The sequence below is a fragment of the Pseudovirgaria hyperparasitica genome, assembly GCF_010093815.1.
Source record: "Pseudovirgaria hyperparasitica strain CBS 121739 unplaced genomic scaffold EJ05scaffold_2, whole genome shotgun sequence".
Classification (NCBI taxonomy): domain Eukaryota; kingdom Fungi; phylum Ascomycota; class Dothideomycetes; order Acrospermales; family Acrospermaceae; genus Pseudovirgaria; species Pseudovirgaria hyperparasitica.
Genome location: NW_022985550.1, coordinates 1,385,017 through 1,404,072, shown reverse-complemented (window position 1 = coordinate 1,404,072; position 19,056 = coordinate 1,385,017). Strand labels below are relative to the sequence as shown.

The 19,056-nt window shown below is 48.9% G+C and overlaps 6 protein-coding genes across 6 annotated transcripts; 1 reads left to right on the top strand and 5 right to left on the bottom strand.

The window, feature by feature from the left end:
• Positions 1-286: 286 nt before the first annotated feature.
• Positions 287-1,049, bottom strand: EJ05DRAFT_194377 (uncharacterized protein). Its single transcript, XM_033739690.1, has one exon. The coding sequence runs from the start codon at positions 840-842 to the stop codon at positions 450-452; it is 393 nt and encodes a 130-aa protein (XP_033604467.1). The 5' UTR covers positions 843-1,049; the 3' UTR covers positions 287-449.
• On the bottom strand, positions 937-3,070 carry EJ05DRAFT_472953 (kinase-like protein). Its single transcript, XM_033743286.1, has 4 exons — positions 2,934-3,070; positions 2,596-2,817; positions 2,301-2,412; positions 937-2,246 (listed from the first exon to the last, which is right to left on the bottom strand). Exons 2-4 carry the CDS (start codon positions 2,746-2,748, stop codon positions 1,258-1,260), a joined length of 1,254 nt encoding a protein of 417 aa, XP_033604466.1. The 5' UTR covers positions 2,749-2,817; positions 2,934-3,070; the 3' UTR covers positions 937-1,257.
• Positions 3,071-3,604: 534 nt separating this feature from the next.
• Positions 3,605-5,892, bottom strand: EJ05DRAFT_460783 (putative major facilitator superfamily transporter). Its single transcript, XM_033742622.1, has 4 exons — positions 5,342-5,892; positions 4,505-5,287; positions 4,111-4,363; positions 3,605-4,057 (listed from the first exon to the last, which is right to left on the bottom strand). Exons 1-4 carry the CDS (start codon positions 5,699-5,701, stop codon positions 3,651-3,653), a joined length of 1,803 nt encoding a protein of 600 aa, XP_033604465.1. The 5' UTR covers positions 5,702-5,892; the 3' UTR covers positions 3,605-3,650.
• A 1,029-nt stretch (positions 5,893-6,921) lies between these two features.
• EJ05DRAFT_507613 (uncharacterized protein) lies at positions 6,922-9,609 on the bottom strand. Its single transcript, XM_033747941.1, has 4 exons — positions 8,392-9,609; positions 8,227-8,337; positions 7,593-8,166; positions 6,922-7,544 (listed from the first exon to the last, which is right to left on the bottom strand). The coding sequence occupies exons 1-4, from the start codon at positions 9,396-9,398 to the stop codon at positions 7,005-7,007; spliced, it is 2,232 nt and encodes a 743-aa protein (XP_033604464.1). The 5' UTR covers positions 9,399-9,609; the 3' UTR covers positions 6,922-7,004.
• A 1,177-nt stretch (positions 9,610-10,786) lies between these two features.
• Positions 10,787-12,531, top strand: EJ05DRAFT_482814 (cytochrome P450; the record flags this gene model as incomplete). The annotated part of the gene is made up of 2 exons (XM_033745207.1): positions 10,787-11,014; positions 11,068-12,531. The coding sequence occupies 2 exons, from the start codon at positions 10,787-10,789 to the stop codon at positions 12,529-12,531; spliced, it is 1,692 nt and encodes a 563-aa protein (XP_033604463.1).
• A 4,450-nt stretch (positions 12,532-16,981) lies between these two features.
• EJ05DRAFT_194274 (uncharacterized protein) lies at positions 16,982-18,905 on the bottom strand. Its single transcript, XM_033739689.1, has one exon. The coding sequence runs from the start codon at positions 18,643-18,645 to the stop codon at positions 17,119-17,121; it is 1,527 nt and encodes a 508-aa protein (XP_033604462.1). The 5' UTR covers positions 18,646-18,905; the 3' UTR covers positions 16,982-17,118.
• Between the last annotated feature and the right edge of the window lie 151 nt (positions 18,906-19,056).

The following is a 19,056-nucleotide window of genomic DNA, read 5'->3' as shown; positions in this document are numbered from 1 at the left end:
AGACATACACAGACATACACAGACATACACAGACATACACAGACATACACAGACATACACAGACATACACAGACATACACAGACATACACAGACACAGACTGACAATGCACACAGAGAGACAATACATACAGACTGACACTGACACTAACACTGACACATAACACACCCTGATTCCTACTCCTATTCCTCCTTCCTCATCCTCCTCCTCCTCCTTATATCCTCACCATCCACGGTACACATCCCTCATACCCACCTACCCACCTTCCCACCCACCCCAAAAAAAACCCCCCGCCAGCCAAGCATAAAAGCCAAAACAGCTAATCAACAATCAAACCGAACAATTCAAAATCCTCATGGCGTTCAGGGGGATTAAGGCAGGGGACAAGGGGCAAGTGGCAAGGGACTACTGCTACCATACTAGCCGTAGAAAAAACAGTGGGGTAATTAATCATACACGGTACAATACTACTAAACTAGGTGAACCACCCCCTCTGCCTCTCCATGGATGTCTCCTCCACATGTACGATGCGATGTATAATACAGAACTACAACTATGCTGAAATATCCAAGAGCTAGCCATAATAAACCTAGAAAAAAAATCATTTCTCAAAGTATAAAAGCAAAAAAGTATAAATCCCTGAAAAAAATAAAGGGTAGAAAAAAAAGGGTAGTGGAAAGACCCAAAAGAGCGGAGAAGAGCGGAGATTTTCCTATTTTCATTGCGGAAAGGTGGGGAAAGAAACCTTGGGGGACTCGAGTATTGAGGAGAAGGCGGGAGGGGCGTTCGATGACATGCGTATCCCGGATGAGGATCCGACGGGGAAAAAACCAAGGAATCCATCAGATTTGCACCACTTTACATACCGTTTTTTGGGGTATGTAGACAACTCAAGCAATTCACTCATATGCTGGTTGTTTTCGCAGGACTTCATGCGTCCGTTTCTGGCGCTAGATTATTAAAATTATTATAATGTAGTACAGCGTGTCTAACATGAGTAGCTACAAAGCGCCATCAGCAGATTTCCTTGGTTGTGGGTATCGTATCGTCGTTGAAGACAATCGTTCTCCAATGAGAAAGCCCTGCCTCCAGAGCAGTTGCTGCCCATATGGTGTCAACACCACCGGTCGACCGTTGGCGACGTAAAGTTCAGAAACGGAATTGTGCCACCTACGCCGGTCTATGTATGCCGATATAAGACGCCAGAATGCTTCTATGGTTGTTGAAACCGACGTGGGTCTAAGAAAGGGAAGAACGCTCATTCTTCCTGTGCCCAACGTCGTTCCCTCAACGGCATCTCCTCGCCCTTTGCCTTTCTCGAGCCATCGTACTCACTCCTCCACGCGTGGAATTCACCAAAACGCACCTCTGCATACGAAGCATAATCAAAATCGATCTGAGAAATGAGTGCTTGAATCAGCCCCCATATGCCCCAGTAAAAGCCTGGAAGTCCCCGCAGACGATCGACTTCAGCACACAAATGGTCAAGGTCTTTTGCGTTTGTCTCTCTATGGACATGCGTATTGTAGCTTTCGAGGTAGTGGCTCAGAAAATCTCTTCGGTTGGCGCGCGTGGGTAGCACTGAGAAGTCGCAGTCGAATCCGCCCCATTCCGCAAAATGGTTGGCGAGGTCAAAGGACGCAGGGGCTGGACTAGCATACTCGTAATCGATGAGGCTCACACTCAAGCAGTCGCTATCGGCGGGTGTTGCACTGGTAGCTTTGGTAGGCTCAATAATGACATTTCCACTCAGCAAATCGCAATGAGAAAACACAAGAGGCCTGTTGTCAATGCCTGGAGTATCCCCAAGCTCTTTCCACAGCCACTCCAATTCATTTTGTAATCTGGCCTGACGGTCTTTGTCGGCATCGGTGGCAGTCGGAAGTGCCCAAATCCACTTTTGCATTGTGGACCAGCAATTTGGTACTGGCATATTCGGAGTAAAGTCATCAGGATTACGACGCTGTAAGGGAGAGCATCCGTTCTTGGAGTCTACAGACGATTGCTCATGACTGTCTATGCTCCCATTCGCTGTGCCATGTTCTGAACTAATTGCTGAAATTGGAAGTCTGGCGTGCCATTCTCCCATCCTTCGGGCAATCGCCCGCCAAATAGGCTTCCGGCGAAAGTCTTCTGGTGTGCAAACCTGACCTGCAATGTATTTGTACAACAGTCCATTTTCGAATCGCGCAAGGAGGGATGGAGCGAGGTCATGTTCAGCAAGAAGGAGGTGGGCCTTGGTTTCCTCTATACACTTGTTAGTAGCTTCTCGAGCAATCGATTCCGAAAATCATGGCTTACTCTCTCTATCAATTAGCACCTCCGTATCTCTCCCATATGCCCGTAGTAATATGGCATCTTTGTCGATTTCTTCGCTGGACAGACCCGGCAACTTGTTTACCGCCTTGAGAAGCTAGGTGAAAGAATCGTTAGTTGTAGATCGGCGAAATTTTTGGCTTGTAAGAACTCCTTTTCCGACCGTTATATCGCCATGATGTAGTTGTATTCCAAAGCATTCTTGATGCTCACGCGCTCGCTCATCGCGTGCATGTGAACCTCAGGCCATCATGACATCCTGCTCAAAAGGTGTACATACTGTGTTGGTGATACCGTCCGTAAAGCGAATAAAGTCTATCGTTTCCTGAGAGTCTTTCCAGTCCGGTCTGAGCGTGAGTAAGAGGCGCAAAGCCGAACCACGAGAGTCATTATTGGAATAGGAGAGAGGGATTCGTTGTATTCTTTCTGTCATTGTACCGGCCGAGACAGAATTTTAGTTGGTAGGAGGAGCCTAGGCTGAGATTGAGGTCGAAGTTGTCTTCTGGAAAGCATCAGTCGACCATGCGCAATGGTTTATTGTTGGCGAGAAAAAGGGTCTAGCAGGGTTCACAGATGTCCCTTTTCGGCAGACATGTGAAAAGGGGAAGAACAGCGTACCAGAAGGTGAATCAGAGATTTTGATTGCCACAAAGTATGGGTATATAGTTGGAAGTGATTGCAGAAAGCCTAGAGAACGAACGCGGGGGGGTTTTGAAGATAATGCGGGAAATATGTGGTGGGCAAGGTCGCGTGCAACAAAAACGAAGTGATGTTCCTGAGAAGCGGCCGCTGGTGTTGGCGGCGCAAAGAAGCGGGGACGTTGGTGTGGGGGCAAGCCTTCGAGGGAAGGAGCGGTGCAGGGTTCAATCACAACACGTCAAATCTTGGTGGATGCTGTTCAGTCGGACTATTAATTATGGCCGCGCGACTCAACGATGGAAATGAATAGCTTTTGTTTGTATGTGTCGTAAACAAGAGTGGAGAAATACTTCGGTGCAACATTCTACTATTTACACGCCTTCAAACCTCTTCGCTGCTATATGCATATGCATATCAGTCTCTGGCCAAGTAAGCATCCCTAGACACAAGCTCATGCTTCATGCAGCCAGAGCCTTACAACCATGCACGTTTGTGAAGCCTATGTCGTCATAGCTAGGTCTTACAGGGTAGCTAGACAATGCCCCTCCACCAATCGTTCGTACAGGAGATGCAACGAGGGCTGCTTCACAAAACGGTGTACGCTCATCCCACCAGAGGCTCAAGAATCGCAACAAAGAGGTGTCGTTCACATTGGCCAAGATTTGAAGTAGATCTCAATTTTGCTCTATCTATCAGTCACACACCTCCCCCCATAGCAAGCTTCTTGCCTTTTATGCTCTTCCATTCGAACAGCGTCGAGCTAAGAAATGCTAGACAAGCAGCTGCAATGGGCAATACAAATGCAGTCGTAATCCCTTTCATGTATGCATCAAGCACTTGTGGTAACAGTCGAGGCGGAACCAAGGTACGAAGCTGCGTAGCCCCTGAGGCGATGATCAGCGGCGCATTCACTTCAGGTGCTCTACTGGCTAGCTCCTTTGAAAGTGTGTTCGCGAAGATGTTCTGGGTAATGCTAATTGAGACAGCACCCCCGAGAGAGTTGAAAAAGATTGCAATAGCATTGGCAACAGGCATGTCTTTCTCCGAGGTCACAACTTGCACGGCAACGAAAGGGATCTGTACACACATCCCAGAACCCCAACCTGGTGATCATCAGATTGATACTAGGAGAAGAAGGATTTTAAGAACAACATACCAGCCATTATTTCGTATCCTATCCAGGTACCAGACGAGGAATTAACGCGAAGCGTATACAGCAGACCGCTTCCGATTGCAAAAATAGCTGCACCAATCCAAGTGAAAGGGCTGTAATAGCCCAGATAGGTGATGGCCACGCCAGTTACTATCGAAGCCAGAGTGACCGCGATTAGATAGGGGATGCAACGAATTCCACTTTCCTCGGCAGTTGTTCCTTTGACACTCTGAAAGTAGTACGGCAAGTAGAATATCTGTCGTGGTTAGTCATCAGAAATGGTCAAATCTCAATTTTGATATGAAAAGAGAAGGACGGTGGGGGAAGGTGTGTGGCCGAACTCAATGCTCTACTATCAAGTAGGACATTTATAGCCAAGTGAAAGGTAATCTCTTACATGGCTGTAGAGCGCTATAGCAAGGCATGTCGAGAACAGGGCGGATGCCAGTACCGTCCTCTGACGCAGCAGAATTCGTGGAGGCAGAGTTGCCTTGTCTCCTCGCTTCCATTGAATGGTAACGAATACGATCAAGAGAAGTCCGAAGCCAAGTAGGTTTCCCCATACTTTCGAGTTCCCCCATGGATACGTAGTGCCACCCCACTGTAGGGCAAGGAGTAGACAAACTATTGCACCAATTAGAAATAAAGCTCCAAGAGTGTCGATCTCTTTCAGTTTTTGTTTATTCGTGAGCGTGTTCTCAGGACGCTTCGGGTTGTTGAAGAATAAAAACACGGCAACAATGGCGACACCTCCGATCGGAAGGTTGATCCAAAAGCACCATCTCCATGTCAATCGATCTGTGAAGACGCCTCCGAGTATAGGTCCTATAACAGAGGCTATGCCGAACATGCTCGATAAGGCCGCGATGTAAATTGCTCGTCGGTGCAGCGGAACGGAGAAGGCAACGATGGTCATCGCGCCACTAAAGAGGGCAGCAGCTCCTCCTCCAGCGACTGCACGGCCAACAATGAGAGCAACAGAGTTTGGTGCCGCTGCACAGATCACGGAACCTATCTCGAACAGCAATAAAGCTATCATGTAGGTCCATTTCACGTTGTATTGAGAATAGACCTTCCCAAAGCTTGGCTGCAATGCAGTCGTTGTCAAAAGATATGACGAGCCATACCATCCGGCATCGTCAAATGAATCAAAGTCGCTTGTGATGCGAGGGATCGCAGTCTGATATGATCAGCACGGCCAGAGCAGAGTGTGGTGCTGAGATGAGTGGCTTACAGCGATGATGCTATTGTCCAGGGCAACAGTCAGTGTTGCTAGACACAAACCGATAGTAAGAATGACCAGAGGAATTCCGTGCAGGTGATTGGCGGTATTTTCTACTTCGGACTCATGATGCTCAGGGGAAGTATCTTCTTCGGCTTTGGTCTCCGAAACGAGTTCTCCGATGATAGGAGCGGCAGCGTCTTTTTCCGGGACATGAAGTGCTGTGCCAATCGCTGTGGACTCATCTTGACCACTCACGTTGTGCTTAGCTGACGTTGGCCGCGAGCGTCCGGTGCCATGGTCGATGCTATTGTTGCTGTCGCTCTGGCTAGGCATGGGAGAGATGGAATTTGCCGTCGACGCCAGTACCATTTCATCAACTGCGGGCCGAAATTCACCGTCTGATTGGCTGTGCAACGAGGACTCTAGCTGCCTGAGGCCCTCAATGTAGGCTACACACAGGCGCTGTCAAAACACAGCGCTATCTTGCCCACAACACAGCACATACACAATAAACAGCAAGACAGAAATGTCCTCAAAACATGAGCGATGGGAAGCTGGTCGACACTGGTCGAACCCTCGGTACAGCGAGACCACGCCTGCTTATTTAAGAAGGCACAGAGGCAGCCCCTCCCGTCAACCTGCACGCGCCGCCTAAGTAGTTCTAAGCGAGGAACGAGAATCTTTGTCCAGCCGCTGATGAAGCTGTTAACCCGGGCGGACTGGACGGCCACTCTGCCACCCGAACGCGGATCATCTCGACAGAAGACATGGGTAAACTTGACACTGCTGGCTTGGTGGCGACCGAATCATCAGTCTACGAGGCATGTAGGCTGGTACTAATTGACACCCCTGACATACAGATGTTTTCTTCTCACCCCTACCGCAGCTCAAGCTCGGCGGCGACTTCACCATGCAAACTCATATCAGCCTTGTCACGTACATACGGATATGGCAACACTCAAGTCCGAGACGATCGTGACTACCTGGAATGAATCATCCATATCGATTTGCGTATGGTGAGCGATACCCAGGACGATGTTGAAATGCCATCAAGCCCACAGTCTCTGGAGTATACGGATGTTTGGAATTCCGTAGCCCGATCGAATGGCTCCATGTACAGGAAAAAAATGTTCTAGCTGGCCTCCGCATCGCAAGCTCGAGCAGCACACATTCACAGACTCAATCCGTGACTTCTACTCGTCTAAGGATATCCACAGTCTACATTCGATATGCGCGGTCCATTTCGGCGCTTGAGCATAATTGTCCGGCGGCGAACTTCGCCATCTCTGCCATAGAAGGAGGGTATGCATCGAGTGGGCCCGTGTTGTGTTACAACTTGCGCGTGACCTTAACTTTTCACTAGGCGAGGTTCTACACGACCTCCCGCCAAAGCATATGCAGCAGAAAGACATGGGTTAATCGCTTATTCTAGCTGCTCGCATCACGAGACATGTCCAGGATGTTGCGACAACAGAACAGCTGATCTCGGAGGTAGGCAGCAAAAGTCTAGTGCCGAATCTTGTACTTTATATATTGCTGTCTCATGTTTAGTATGCCAAGCTATCTAGAAAGCTGACAAGTCTTTTCTTGATAATGAATCCCACAAGCTGTCCTGTGCCCTCCTCAATGACACAAAGATGTCGAAGACCAAGCTTACCAAACATTTCGATGGCTACTCTAATGGTGCTTTAGCACTAATCAACGGCACTGTTCGATCAACATATGTCGTAAGATCAATCTCCGTTGTCCCATCCTCATCTGGATTGATATAAGGTACACCGAGCAGGCGAACGTCAACTTCCGGCTCGCACGGACTTCCAACTTGATTGAGACCGAAATCAAGTTCTCCTTCACCAATGTAACCCTGGAACATATTGGATCCATTAACAAGGACGAGCCCTGCATCCAGAAGCCCACGACGGTGGAGTTGCGCCAGTTTCTTCTCAAGTAGCCCTCGCGGGACAGTGTTGCTAGCCGGCAGGTGGACTGTAATTTCATCCATTGTCTGACGTGGCGGTATGAGTTCCTCCACGAGCAATGGAATCTGTTGGCCTTGTACCAGCTTGAGCGAATGATCGAGATCCAGGAATGGATGGCCGAGTACCGTCTGTGCAAGGTCATACACGCCTTCTGTTGATATCAAATCTGCAGTCCATTTGGCCACTAAAATTGCTATCATGTGTGGAACAACATATTCCAGCTCGCCAGTCAGCTACGCCTTGTCAGAAATGAATTATTTCATATTGTAGGCTCTACTCACTTCAAACATGATAACGACGAGCGATAGCGTCATTCTCGAGACACCTGCCAGGAACGCTCCTGCACCTACCATCGCAAAGATTCCAGGTGAAATACCAGGTATTGCTTGACCTATCAACCGGCCAAAGAATGCTCCTCCATCCAACGCCGGGATGATTACGCCTGAAGGGACTTTGCAGCCGAATGTCACAATGGTGAGGACCAGTTTCACCAGAGTTCCGTACACCAGAAACCCAACATATCTGTCACTACCGTCTCCCGTCTCGCTTCTACGAACGTAAGTGTCTGTAGTCTCTGCGTTGCGACAATCAACGAGTAGATTCTTGATTATGGTATCGCCCGGTTCTCTAGTCAAGGTGTTTGGATACTGCAACAAAGTCGTAGTCAGAACTACCAGGAAGACTTCGAACACTGGGTGGTTCTTGATCACTGGAAATGACCTAAACCAACGACTCCACAGAAAGTTCATTCGGCAGAAGACTCCTCCAAAAACACCACCAGCGATTCCAAGAGCGACGAAAACCAGATAATGTACCGGTTGATAACTAGTACCATAGTTCGTCTCAAACAGGACGCTTCGAGCCAGTAACATGTCAGCAAGATCATCTGAGGAGCCAGGCAGGTCACAGTCTTACAGTTTACCAGTTCCATTAGGGTTCAAAGCTTTCAAAACCATGGCCGCGAACAAGGAGCACAAAAATGCCCTCCACAGCACTTTTCTTGGAAAGAAGGTACTAATCTCCTCACTAGAGCAGGTACGATTAGTATCTCTCTTTCCTACTGGGATAGGTACAACATACTAGCTGAATAGTACGCCTCCTAGTGGTGCTCCGAATGCTACACTGAGCCCAGCTGCACATGCTGCGCCCAGTATCTCCCTCATCTTCCGTCCATTATCGCGGTACTTCGGAACGCACGAAGCTACCAAGTACCCTACACATGTCGAAATATGCACAAACGGACCCTCTTTGCCCAGACAAGCTCCTGTGGCTACAATGAAGACTGCGCCGAATGCCTTGACCAATAGTACTTTCAATGAGAGAAAGTTCGGAATAACGAATCCAGATAGTATTGTTTTGATCTCCGGAATACCAGACCCAGCAGCCATAAACATAACTTTCCCCCGCGCAGGTTTCTCGTGGCTAACGGAAGCCTTCGCCGTAGTCGGTACAGCCGGCAGATTTGTCTTCGTTAAGGTGGTTGCAGATGCACTAATAACGCCATACACGAGAGCTATACACACATATGTGGCAAAAGATGTGCCATAGCTCGAGCTCCACATAACATAATCTGAGCAGGTGTTCTCAGCACCTCCTTTTTCAGACCCTCGATACACACCATCGCTCAGAGGAAGCAATGGTGTCCTCCTCTGACAACAGCCTCCACGCGTCTTCCACGGCGCCGGCTTGCAATATCCCAATTTCCAGTCGCTCACAGTGGCTTCCGCGACATCGACCGCAAATGCGACTACCGCTGTCAGTGTCCCGATCAATGCAACTGCAACCCAGCCTGTCAAAGCATCGAGCGGGATCAGTACATAACGGTACCAGCGTGAGGTCGTTGCGTGTAGAGTGCGTTGTCGGTAGGTCGACTTCACCAGGTCGTGCAGCCAGTCTATGGTTGTGTAGTCATTGTAAGGGATACGTTCGCCAATGGAGGATTCTGCGAGGGCAGGCTCTTCTTTGGATACGTGCGAGGTCGCTTCTTCGTCGATGTGGTCGTGGGACGTTTCGAGGATGTGGTTATGGAGGAGGGAGGTGCGCTCGGTGGGCGAGTGTGGTCGTTCTGGGGTGGCGTTGTCTCCCATTCTGATCAAGTAGAATCGAAACGGAGTGAGGAATTTATTCTACAGAATTTGAGAAGGAAACAAAGTTCAGCGAGCAACCACTATCCTCAGAGACAAGTCCGTAAAACCGAAGAGCGTATCATAGACCAAGGTCACAGAACTTAAGAGCGTAGTATCGACATAGCATATCTGGAGAACTACAAACGAACAACCTCATACGAAGCTATAGGCGTAGAGCAGCAGAGGAGAACCTTTTCATGCTCAGCGTGATCTGCCCAACTTTTTACAATCCAAATAATAGATAACTCTTATCAGTCGATGCTTATCAGTTCCCCAACGATATCATCCCGATCGATCGACCGTGGCGCGCGCCGATCCGCTTCGGGATCGCGGCGCACGTTGTAGGAATCTAGATTTCGTGTGAATTTGCCCTATCTCCATGGAATATTTTATAAGTATATGGAATTCTTGGAGATGTGCTTAATGTTATTAAGCCTACATTCTAGTTATGAGTATTATTATAGACCTTGCTTAGGACAGACGGCGGGCTGCCCGATGGATATCAAATGCTAGCACGCTAAGTGCTGCCACACTTGCACGATGATAAACATGAACAATGTAATGATCTCGCATTACGCGTACGTCATTCTCACAAAATAAATGCATAAGTCTAAAAACTTTTCCAACATGATTCCCTGGAATATTATTATTAGAACGTGTAAAAATACAAAACATTCAGCAGTGGGTATTCGCTAGTGGTCACCCACCTAACTACTAATCCACCCCTAACCAGCTTAAATAGGCGGGAGCGAACGGGACCGCTTGCTTTCTGGTTGGTATGGCCGAATGTGGTAGGTTTGACGCATTCATGAACTATATTTGATGTTGAACAAAAACGCTATTAATGAAACCAATTACCCCAGCATCCCATCCACCTGTTTGTTCATCCGCTCGCCTTCTTAGCTCCCTGGGAAACACACAAAACCTGGGCAGCTTGTCCGCACCATACCAATTCCGGCACACCTTGCGAACGGTTGCCTGTCAAAACCACAATCACATGCAAGCCAATACCACTTCCACGCGTAAGATTTAGCTGGTATGCCATTACTTTCGTCATGATCGGTACGCGTGATGATTTCCGGTCCCGGTTGCTGAGATGAAACGTTTTTGCACTGCTCACTATAGGATAGTCTTGCGAAAAAAATAGGCATTTTCACGTGAAAACCCCAGCTTGAATGATGCCTAAGGTTCGAGCTATGCCTGATGAGGCTCGTGTGGAGAAGGTTTTCACATGCTATTTCGTGATGCAGTGGAAGTATCGTGTGTTATGATGAAGGATAAATAGAGAGAGAAAAGTCTGGTATGTCGTCCTCAAAAGTTAGTAGTGACTTCAAGACAGTCCTTTGATAATGTTGCCACTCTATACCTTCTTCTACTTCCTCTTCCGCCTCACCGTGGTCTCTACTGTCCTCTGGTGGGCTTCTGCAAAGGTATTAGAAAGACATGTCGCTGGTATAGTACCGTATTTGGGCGTTCTTTCAGTCACCATATCTTTAGTTGGCCTCATACTTGATGCCCGCTTTTTCTATCCTCGATATCGGAGCCCTCTACGCACACTTCCAACTGTAACGATTCCGGTAAGTCTGCCCTCAGGTAGCATATGAGTGCTTCGCTGACCACGTAAAATCAGGTTGGGCGGGATCATGACCTGATAATCGAGTCTCCTCGAGGCTCAACGCCTCTGAAGTGGGTGACAGAGAACCCGCATGTCGACATTCTCAATATCAAGGGACTTCGCTTCATGCCTGAGACCATTATCCCAATATCACCATCAGCTCTTCGAGACCTGATGTCGACCAATACCTACGACTTTGTCAAACCGAGTGGACTGCGCACTTTCCTTGGGGGTATCATTGGATATGGCCTCATTACCACCGAAGGAAACGTACACAAGAGACAACGTAAAGCGTTGGTGCCAGCGTTCAATGTAAAGCATATCCGTGCCCTGTACCCTGCCATGTGGCAAGAGACTGGTACACTATTGCAGGAGATGCAAAAGGACTGCGACAAGAATGGCAAGGTTGAGGTTGGCGACTGGGCCTCTCGTTTGGCGCTCGACATCATCGGCCGCAGTGCCTTGTCACGCAACTTCCGTTCTCTAACCACCTCAGAACATCCTGTAGCCCAGTCATTCGCATCAATACTCGAGCCTGAGCCTCATATGGTCCGGTTCCTCGGGTTGAACCTCATCTTCCCCGTAGCCCTGACCAGGCTGCTCCCAGTCGAAGCAAACAGGGTCGTCCAAACACAGAGCGCTTACCTCCGCAACTTCTGCAACGATCTCCTTGCGGATCAACAGCGCGTCCTTCGCCTCAGAGCCGAAAAGGAAAAGGGCCGCGACCACGAGAACGAACACACCATCTTGACCAACATCATCGAAAGCGGTGACTTTACGAACGACGAGCTCGTCGACCAGATGCTCACTTTCATCGCCGCTGGCCACGAGACCACCGGCTCATCCATCAGCTGGGCCATGCACCTCCTCACCCTCGCCGAAAACAAGCACTACCAGAAGCTCATCCGCGACGAGATACGCGCCGGCATCAAAGTCCCTGAAGGCGCCGACGCAGCGAGCTTCGAACTCGCAGACTGCCCACAGTGGCACGAGTTCGAGTCGTTTCCATACCTCAATGGTCTCTGCGAGGAGATTCTTCGTCTCTTCCCCGCGGTTCCCACAACACTACGGGAGTCCATCCGCCAGACCACACTCGCGGGCCAAGTCATCCCCGCTGATACACTCGTCCTCGTCGTGCCATGGGCCATCAATCGCAATCCACACTTCTGGGGCCCCGAAGCCGATAAGCTGCGTCCGGAGAGATGGATTGACAGGTTGGAGGATGGGACGATGAGGCCAAATAGGCACGGCGGAGCGGAATCGAATTACTGCGAGATCACGTTCTTGCATGGACAGAGAGCCTGTATTGGACGCGACTTTGCTAAGGCAGAGTTGAGATGTGTGTTGGCGTCGATTCTGGGGAGATTTGAGGTCAACCGATTAGCTGGAGACAATGGAGATGTGGAAATCACCGGGGCGGTGACGACGAAGCCGAGGGGCGGACTGAGGATTCATTTGACGAGAGTGCCTGGTTGGTAGTGATCATGGACTGCACGTCGATCTTGTTATAGCATACTCCAGGGTGAACGATGATGAAGAGCGATATACAGCCTCAATAGCGACGCGTAATGAAATTCAAGTTAAATAATCTATGACGATTCAGGAGTTCATATAACAGGGCTAAGCTAGACATAGCCTTGCTGCACTTTTACAGCATTACTTTTGAGGCTCATGACTTTTGCGTCTTCGTTGAGCTTGAGGATCGTCGACACATTTTGCAATATCTCCTTTCTGAAAGATTGGGCAATGAGGAAGCAAAAGAGCGAAAGGATCCGCTCATGAATCGCAGCTGCAATGTTATGAGAAAGAGAGCGCGAACTCAGGTACTTGCTACTCGATACAGCTGGTATCGACAAGGAATATTAATAGGGTTGTCTGAGGGCTTCGAACCAGCGTAGCCGTAGTATGTCAAATCTGATATTTGTCACATTCATTCACATGAATCAGCTCCCAACACATAATCTTAGATTGGAAAGTGAAACTGACTCGAGATCAGATCGGGAGCATGCAATGATACACGGTTCGAAAGCATTAAACATTTATTTCCGAACGCCTAATTACCGCTACATTTACCAGGATAAGCGATTCAACGGAGGAGTTTCACACTCACTTTTACCGCCAAGAGAGATTTCAAGTGTGCTTATCGAGAAATACTGTGTGTTGAAGTATATTTAGCTTCTACAGCTAATTAACGGCGAGCTCACCACACAGTAAGAAGTCATTCAATGATGATAGCAGAGCTTGTCTCACAAACACGATCGTACAGGTCTATCTGAATGATTGAGCTAACATCGGCACAAGTTTCAGCAGTGTGTATGCAATCGCACAAACCAAAACGTGTCTGCACACCATAACCAAATTCCATAGTCAAGCTCCATAACCAAACAGTTAGCCAATTCTTGAAACCCACAGTTACGCCGCATCATTCATTAAATCTTTCAAGACCGGTCTTGTATGCAAAAACCCTTCTAGCATTCCATGCATAGTTCCCTTTAATGGCTTCTTCATCTTTATCCTCCCCTTCTGACTTCCCGAGCTTAATATTTGCATCGACGAATCTGGTGCTGCCTGTCCCCTGCGAGCGTTGATCGATGCTGCCTTGAGCGGACTCAGCGCCTTCCTAGCCGTCTGAGACCTCGCGGTCCTCTTCTTCTCCGGGCTGACGAGCCGCCCATCATCTGTGAAGACTAACGCTTGCGGTGTCCGCGACATCGGAGCTTGAATAGGAGACGTCTGTGTGGCTCCAGCCGCGGCAGTGGTCTGTGTCGTGCCCAGATCTTCGAATGAATGGCCTTCGACACATCCGGCTTGCAGATTGAACGTCCATTGTCTGTCATCGCACAGCCCGACGAGCTGTTTGAGCAGCTTATCACCTTCGAGCGTCTTGCGGCCTCCAACCATGATCAACTTACTACGTGCACGGGTTACAGCAACATTCACGCGCCTAGCGTCGCGCAACAACTCGCCTACATCTCGAGCCTCATTGTTTCGTACAAAAGATACTAAGATGACTTCTTTATCGCGGCCCTGGTATTTGTCTGCAGTGTTGAGCTCAATCTGGCTCGCGCCGGCATGAGAGATGAAGCGGACGTGCGATTTAAGCAGGGACAGCTGTGAGCGATGGGGCGTTATGATACCGATCTCTGAGCCTGGCACACCGGCAGAGAGAAGCAAGGATGATATTTGTGTAATAAGAATGGCTTCGAGTGGATTAGTAATGCGAGTGGCGGTAGTAGATGATGAGGACACTTCCAGAGCGGTCGGGCCAAGAGAATCAGTATTCAAGAATATAACGCGAGATTCCGGATCTAACGAGCGAGTGAGATGGCAATTGACTGAAGTGGCAGACTGGCATGCTGAATGTGAGACAACCGGTTTTGATGAAGAGGATGGTGTATGAAAACGGACGAGAGCAGTCGAAGCGTCCGGGATATCGAGTTTGCGGTTTGCGACAATTCTCGAGCCACACTTGAGTCGTCCGGAGTAGATAAGTGTATTAGCAATGGCCATGATGTCGGCGTTCATTCGATACTGGTGCTCAAGATTGACCATCGCTTCGGGGTGCTGCTCGCATAAAATGCGAAACAAGGACTGATCTAAGCCGCCAGCGAGGGCTTCTCTATTGCGTACCAACGGTGGAAGTTGATAATGGTCGCCAACAAGAACGAAAGTACGTGCCATACGTATAGGTCCAAGGCAGACAGGCAGTGTAATTTGAGAGGCTTCGTCCACGATACAGTAGTCAAACTGTCTTCTTGTGAATATCGGATGATCGACTTTTAGGCAGGTTGAAGCGACTATCGGGGGATCCGTCCATGCACGTTCGACTTCTTCCAAAGATTTTTTAGGTTGCTCGGCGAGAATGGCGAATTCCTTTACCTCGGGATGAACCTTTGTCACAGCGCCGAGTCGAAGTATCCCTATGTTATCCTCACGTATTTTGAGCAGAATATTATCTACCGCGCTGTGCTGGAAAGATGTTAACAAGACGGTCTTGCCACGGTTCACAAGGGCACGGATAATCTGCGCGATAGTCGTTGTTTTGCCTGTTCCAGGCATTCCAAGGACAAGGGCATAGTTTTGCGCAGACATAACCTTTCCGATGGCAGCCTTCTGATCCTGGTTGAGATTTGCAGCTTGACTGCCTAAGGAGCAGGTGGTCGTACTTGGTCTGAATTTTGGTGGCATCTGGTCAACGATGAGAGATCTAAGGTCAGGTCCTGTTGCATTCCTGTTCATGAGCTGGATGAGATTGTTGCGAGGTACACCCATGCCGTTCTCGAATTCATCTTTGTCGAGGCGGTACACGATCTGTTCCTCTTGAAAGTCTGTTGTCGATGGACCCGGTCCAGGTAACTCTGTAATTCCTGCAAAAACCTGATTGTTCTCAGCGTTGAACCCAGACTTGCGCCTTCGTGCGTTATGTAGTGCTCTGTCCAGTCTCACTGTGATTCTTTTCTTGTGGACACCTTCGACGAAACCTTTCGCTAGGTAATAGTGCCCATTTTCATCAGACACAACAACTGGCTCTCCTTTGACAAGCTGAGACTCAGCAAAAGAAAATCCGGAAGAGCGCTGCTGTTTGACGAATGTGTAGCGAAAACGATTCATACGAGAGCCCTCGTGAATTTCCTGAAAGGATCCGGGTTCGATTAGTACATTAGAAAAACATCGTCCCAGGCGTTCGCGCTCTTTACTCAGAAGTGTCCACAGCTCTTTGCGATATTTCATCATGTCTGCTTCTTCTTTTGATAAGAGAGCTTGCCATGTATTGAAGAATTGACTGTGACTGGGCTTGAGATACTTCACTAGCTCATCATATGCTTCCTTTACCCTAGGCTTGAAGCTTCGCCCATCGCCGCCTTCGACAAGAGAATGATAGATGAAACAAGGATCCCTGACCTTACACGTATCACAGAATTGATATTCCTTTAGCACTGGAGGGAGGGCTGCACGCTCGCGGATCCAAATCGCTAGCTCATTTCGACGCATTATGAGAGGCCTGATGAGATGTCTTACGGCTTGTACACGGCTCATGGACGATGCCTCTATATTCCAGAGAAGGCCGAATGCGATTTCAACGTCGTAACGATCAGACAACAGTAATGTGTACAAGGCTGTTTGAGCTCGATGGGACGCATTCTCGCGACCTGTCTTGAGCTCAAATGGAACCGCTAGAGTCTTCTCTACGCCCTTTTCAATAGTCTTGATTTGGACGGTAGCGTCAATCTTCCCCTTTATGCCATAGGCCGGCGAAAATATGTTCTCTTCAACATCGAGTAGCTTGCTGATACTCAATTGAGATTTCTGCCCGTTACTTCCGTTGACCATGGATTGAGGCTGCATTCGTTAGTGAAGGGAGTACACAATGTTGGCATGACTTACACCTGGGTTTTCTTGGACAAAGAGCTGAGCCCATGCCTGGAAGAGAGGAGCTTTGCTCCTGAGGTGATCGAGGACCTGAAATTCGGTCACATTTATCTCGAGGATGCTTTCAAGGTGTCTAGGTATGATCTCTTGTGCAGTCTTGTCCAGCCACTGGTCGTCCCACCGGTTTGACTTCATGGATTCTTGGAAAAGTTCGTGCAGGATATTGCCGTATACAAGACCAGCATTCTTGCTGAAAGGTATCTTGATTCGGTCGTTCAAGACCGAACGTCGAACGCACTCGGAAGATTCTGCTATAGCGGTCGCAGTGAGAAGCTGGTCTGGGTGCATTATGAATAGGTTGCAGTTATCGTCGACTATGTAGCTTCCGTCGTCACCGCATTTCCCGATAACATGGACGTACATGCCTGCGATACATTGGCTGTCAAACCAAGACTGTCGGAGGGAGATAGAGTGTGTCGTTTTGCGTCGCTCATTACTGACTCGTATGACCTAGGATTGGTCAGTACATGATCACTCGATCGAATCAACAGAACCTGGGAAGTAGACCTTTTGAGGTACATGCTGGTTTCTTGCATTGACATAGAAGGTCTCTTGAATTTCGATGACTAGTAGTGGATCTATGATCTTAGAGGTCGTTCTAACCTTCATAGACTCAGCATATGACATATCCATAGATCATGACCAAATACGTACAGACGCCTGCGTGCCGCCCAAGACCTTGCCTTGTTGAGTTGCAATATTGACGGCTGCTACGAAATGATCATCGTCAATATCGTCGCCACCGAATTCGTCATCAGACGCATCATATTTAGCTAGGGAATCTTTAGTCGCAGATACAGACCGCTGGCTCTGAAATACGTGCGCTGGCTTCGATGCAAGTCTAGGAGGACCTGCAGCTGGCGGTGGACCTGCACTGTCGCACGCTGCCGCTAGGGCATCAGCTTCATCATTGAACAGATCTTCATCGCCAAACTCGTCATCGCTGCTAAAGACATCATTCGTAGGTTGTGGTGGTGCATGCAAAGATGACACAGCGCAAGTGTCAAGGGGTTGTGATGTCCTAATTTCGGACGTCCTACCAGCGGGCTCTTTTGCAGCTAGTCGAGCAAGTGGATCATTCATGGCTGCGACAACATCGAGGTCTATGTCGTCGTCACCATAGTCTGACGAGCTGGAACTCACAGCTTTTTCCACTGCTGGACTCAACCTAAGAGGAGATCGCTTGACAACATGTTCCTGGGATGGGGGCCGCTGGCTCCTCCTCTTACGTTGTAATGGAGACTCAACGTCTTTCTCCACAGTGCGATACGTATTCGCGGAAGGAGAGGAACTCGATGGTAGCGCTGATACCTTCCGTCGCTTGTCATCGGCCAAAGTCTCTTGGATTCTTTCCAAGAGTCTCTCTGCCTTCGTGGTGACTGGCTTGCTCTCATTCATTCCACTCTCATTTTCAACAACACTATCGCCCTTGCTACTTCGAAAGGTGCCCGCAAGCCTTCTCCTTTTACTTTTGGATGTGGGCCAAGCAACACCACAGCTTGCCCATCGCCGCAACCCACCTACGCTGCCTGCAGTTGCGCTGGACCGCGGAGAAGACTCATTGATAAGGTGTGAAAATATAGTATCAATCTTCGATGCAGGCGTTTTAAGAGAGCCTTCTCCGTTGAGCGAGTATTTGTTCCAAAGATCCGCCGCTGGATCAGCTTGGGGTGTGGTCAGAGTGGCATGTATGGGTATCGGTTTCAATGGGTCTCTATCGCAGAGAAAGCCCGACTTGTCTTGTTGTGAAGATGTGACCGGCGAAGAGCTGCGTGCTCGCTTCTTTCCACGAAGTTGTGCTGGCGTGATGACATTAGCCATAGAGCTTCGAGGTGAGACATTGTGATGCCAGTAGACAAGATCCTCTGGGGAGTCATCTATTGGTCCCTTCCTCAAATAATCGTCCGAATTGCCGACCAGAAGTGCAAGTGGAAGTCGAGTTGCTGGTGTTGAAGGTGGTGGCGCGAGTGGCGACACAGTCATGGATACATTCTCATGTAATTTGTCGTTGTGCAGCGTCTCGCAGGATCTCTGTCGCTGCTTGTCTGGTGTTCCACATTGGTTCTCTTTCTCTTCCTCGGCTGGAGGAGCCCCATCGATGAATTGGAATGCCTTGAGCTTCGACTTCGTGCGCTTGCTCGGCGGTATGGGTGGTCCAGTCATGAAGTCTCGGGTAGGCCTCGTCTCTATGCATGTCGGAGCATGGAAAGTGCTGCTCCGCTTCCAATTAGAATATCGATGCTGTTATAGCCATTAGCCAACGACACGATACAGTCTGAAAACCCATATACGGACATTGGGCTTCTGTTCTTGGTCAAAGAAGGACTTGGTTGGTTTAGACATTAAGACTACATCGCCAGGTAGCCTGTAACCAGCTTGTAGAGACTATGCGCTGCGGTGAGTAGTGGGGTTGTCGAGATATGATATGTGTTTATAGAACGCGTCGACTTCCACTTTACACGCCATCCGTGTACGCGAACTAGGCGACAAGGCTGCAAGTCTTGGCACGACCTCGGCAACACCTTCGGCTCAAGAGCTATACGTTCATTTCGGCTCTTAATTATTGCGTATTGC

Bases quoted from the DNA above. Each gene is read 5' to 3' on its own strand.
- EJ05DRAFT_460783 (XM_033742622.1), bottom strand. From the start codon at position 5,701: ATGGTACTGGCGTCGACGGCAAATTCCATCTCTCCCATGCCTAGCCAG. The intron at 5,288-5,341 runs GTAAGCCACTCA...TGATCATATCAG, and splicing joins TGGACAATAGCATCATCGCT to ACTGCGATCCCTCGCATCAC. The intron at 4,058-4,110 runs GTATGTTGTTCT...GATGATCACCAG, and splicing joins AGGATACGAAATAATGGCTG to GTTGGGGTTCTGGGATGTGT.
- EJ05DRAFT_194377 (XM_033739690.1), bottom strand. From the start codon at position 842: ATGGATTCCTTGGTTTTTTCCCCGTCGGATCCTCATCCGGGATACGCA.
- EJ05DRAFT_194274 (XM_033739689.1), bottom strand. From the start codon at position 18,645: ATGACTGGACCACCCATACCGCCGAGCAAGCGCACGAAGTCGAAGCTC.
- EJ05DRAFT_507613 (XM_033747941.1), bottom strand. From the start codon at position 9,398: ATGGGAGACAACGCCACCCCAGAACGACCACACTCGCCCACCGAGCGC. The intron at 8,167-8,226 runs GTAAGACTGTGA...ACTGGCTCGAAG, and splicing joins CCTAATGGAACTGGTAAACT to CGTCCTGTTTGAGACGAACT. The intron at 7,545-7,592 runs GTGAGTAGAGCC...GACAAGGCGTAG, and splicing joins TCGTCGTTATCATGTTTGAA to CTGACTGGCGAGCTGGAATA.
- EJ05DRAFT_472953 (XM_033743286.1), bottom strand. From the start codon at position 2,748: ATGACAGAAAGAATACAACGAATCCCTCTCTCCTATTCCAATAATGAC. The intron at 2,413-2,595 runs GTATGTACACCT...TCTTTCACCTAG, and splicing joins CGGACGGTATCACCAACACA to CTTCTCAAGGCGGTAAACAA. The intron at 2,247-2,300 runs GTAAGCCATGAT...ACAAGTGTATAG, and splicing joins GGTGCTAATTGATAGAGAGA to AGGAAACCAAGGCCCACCTC.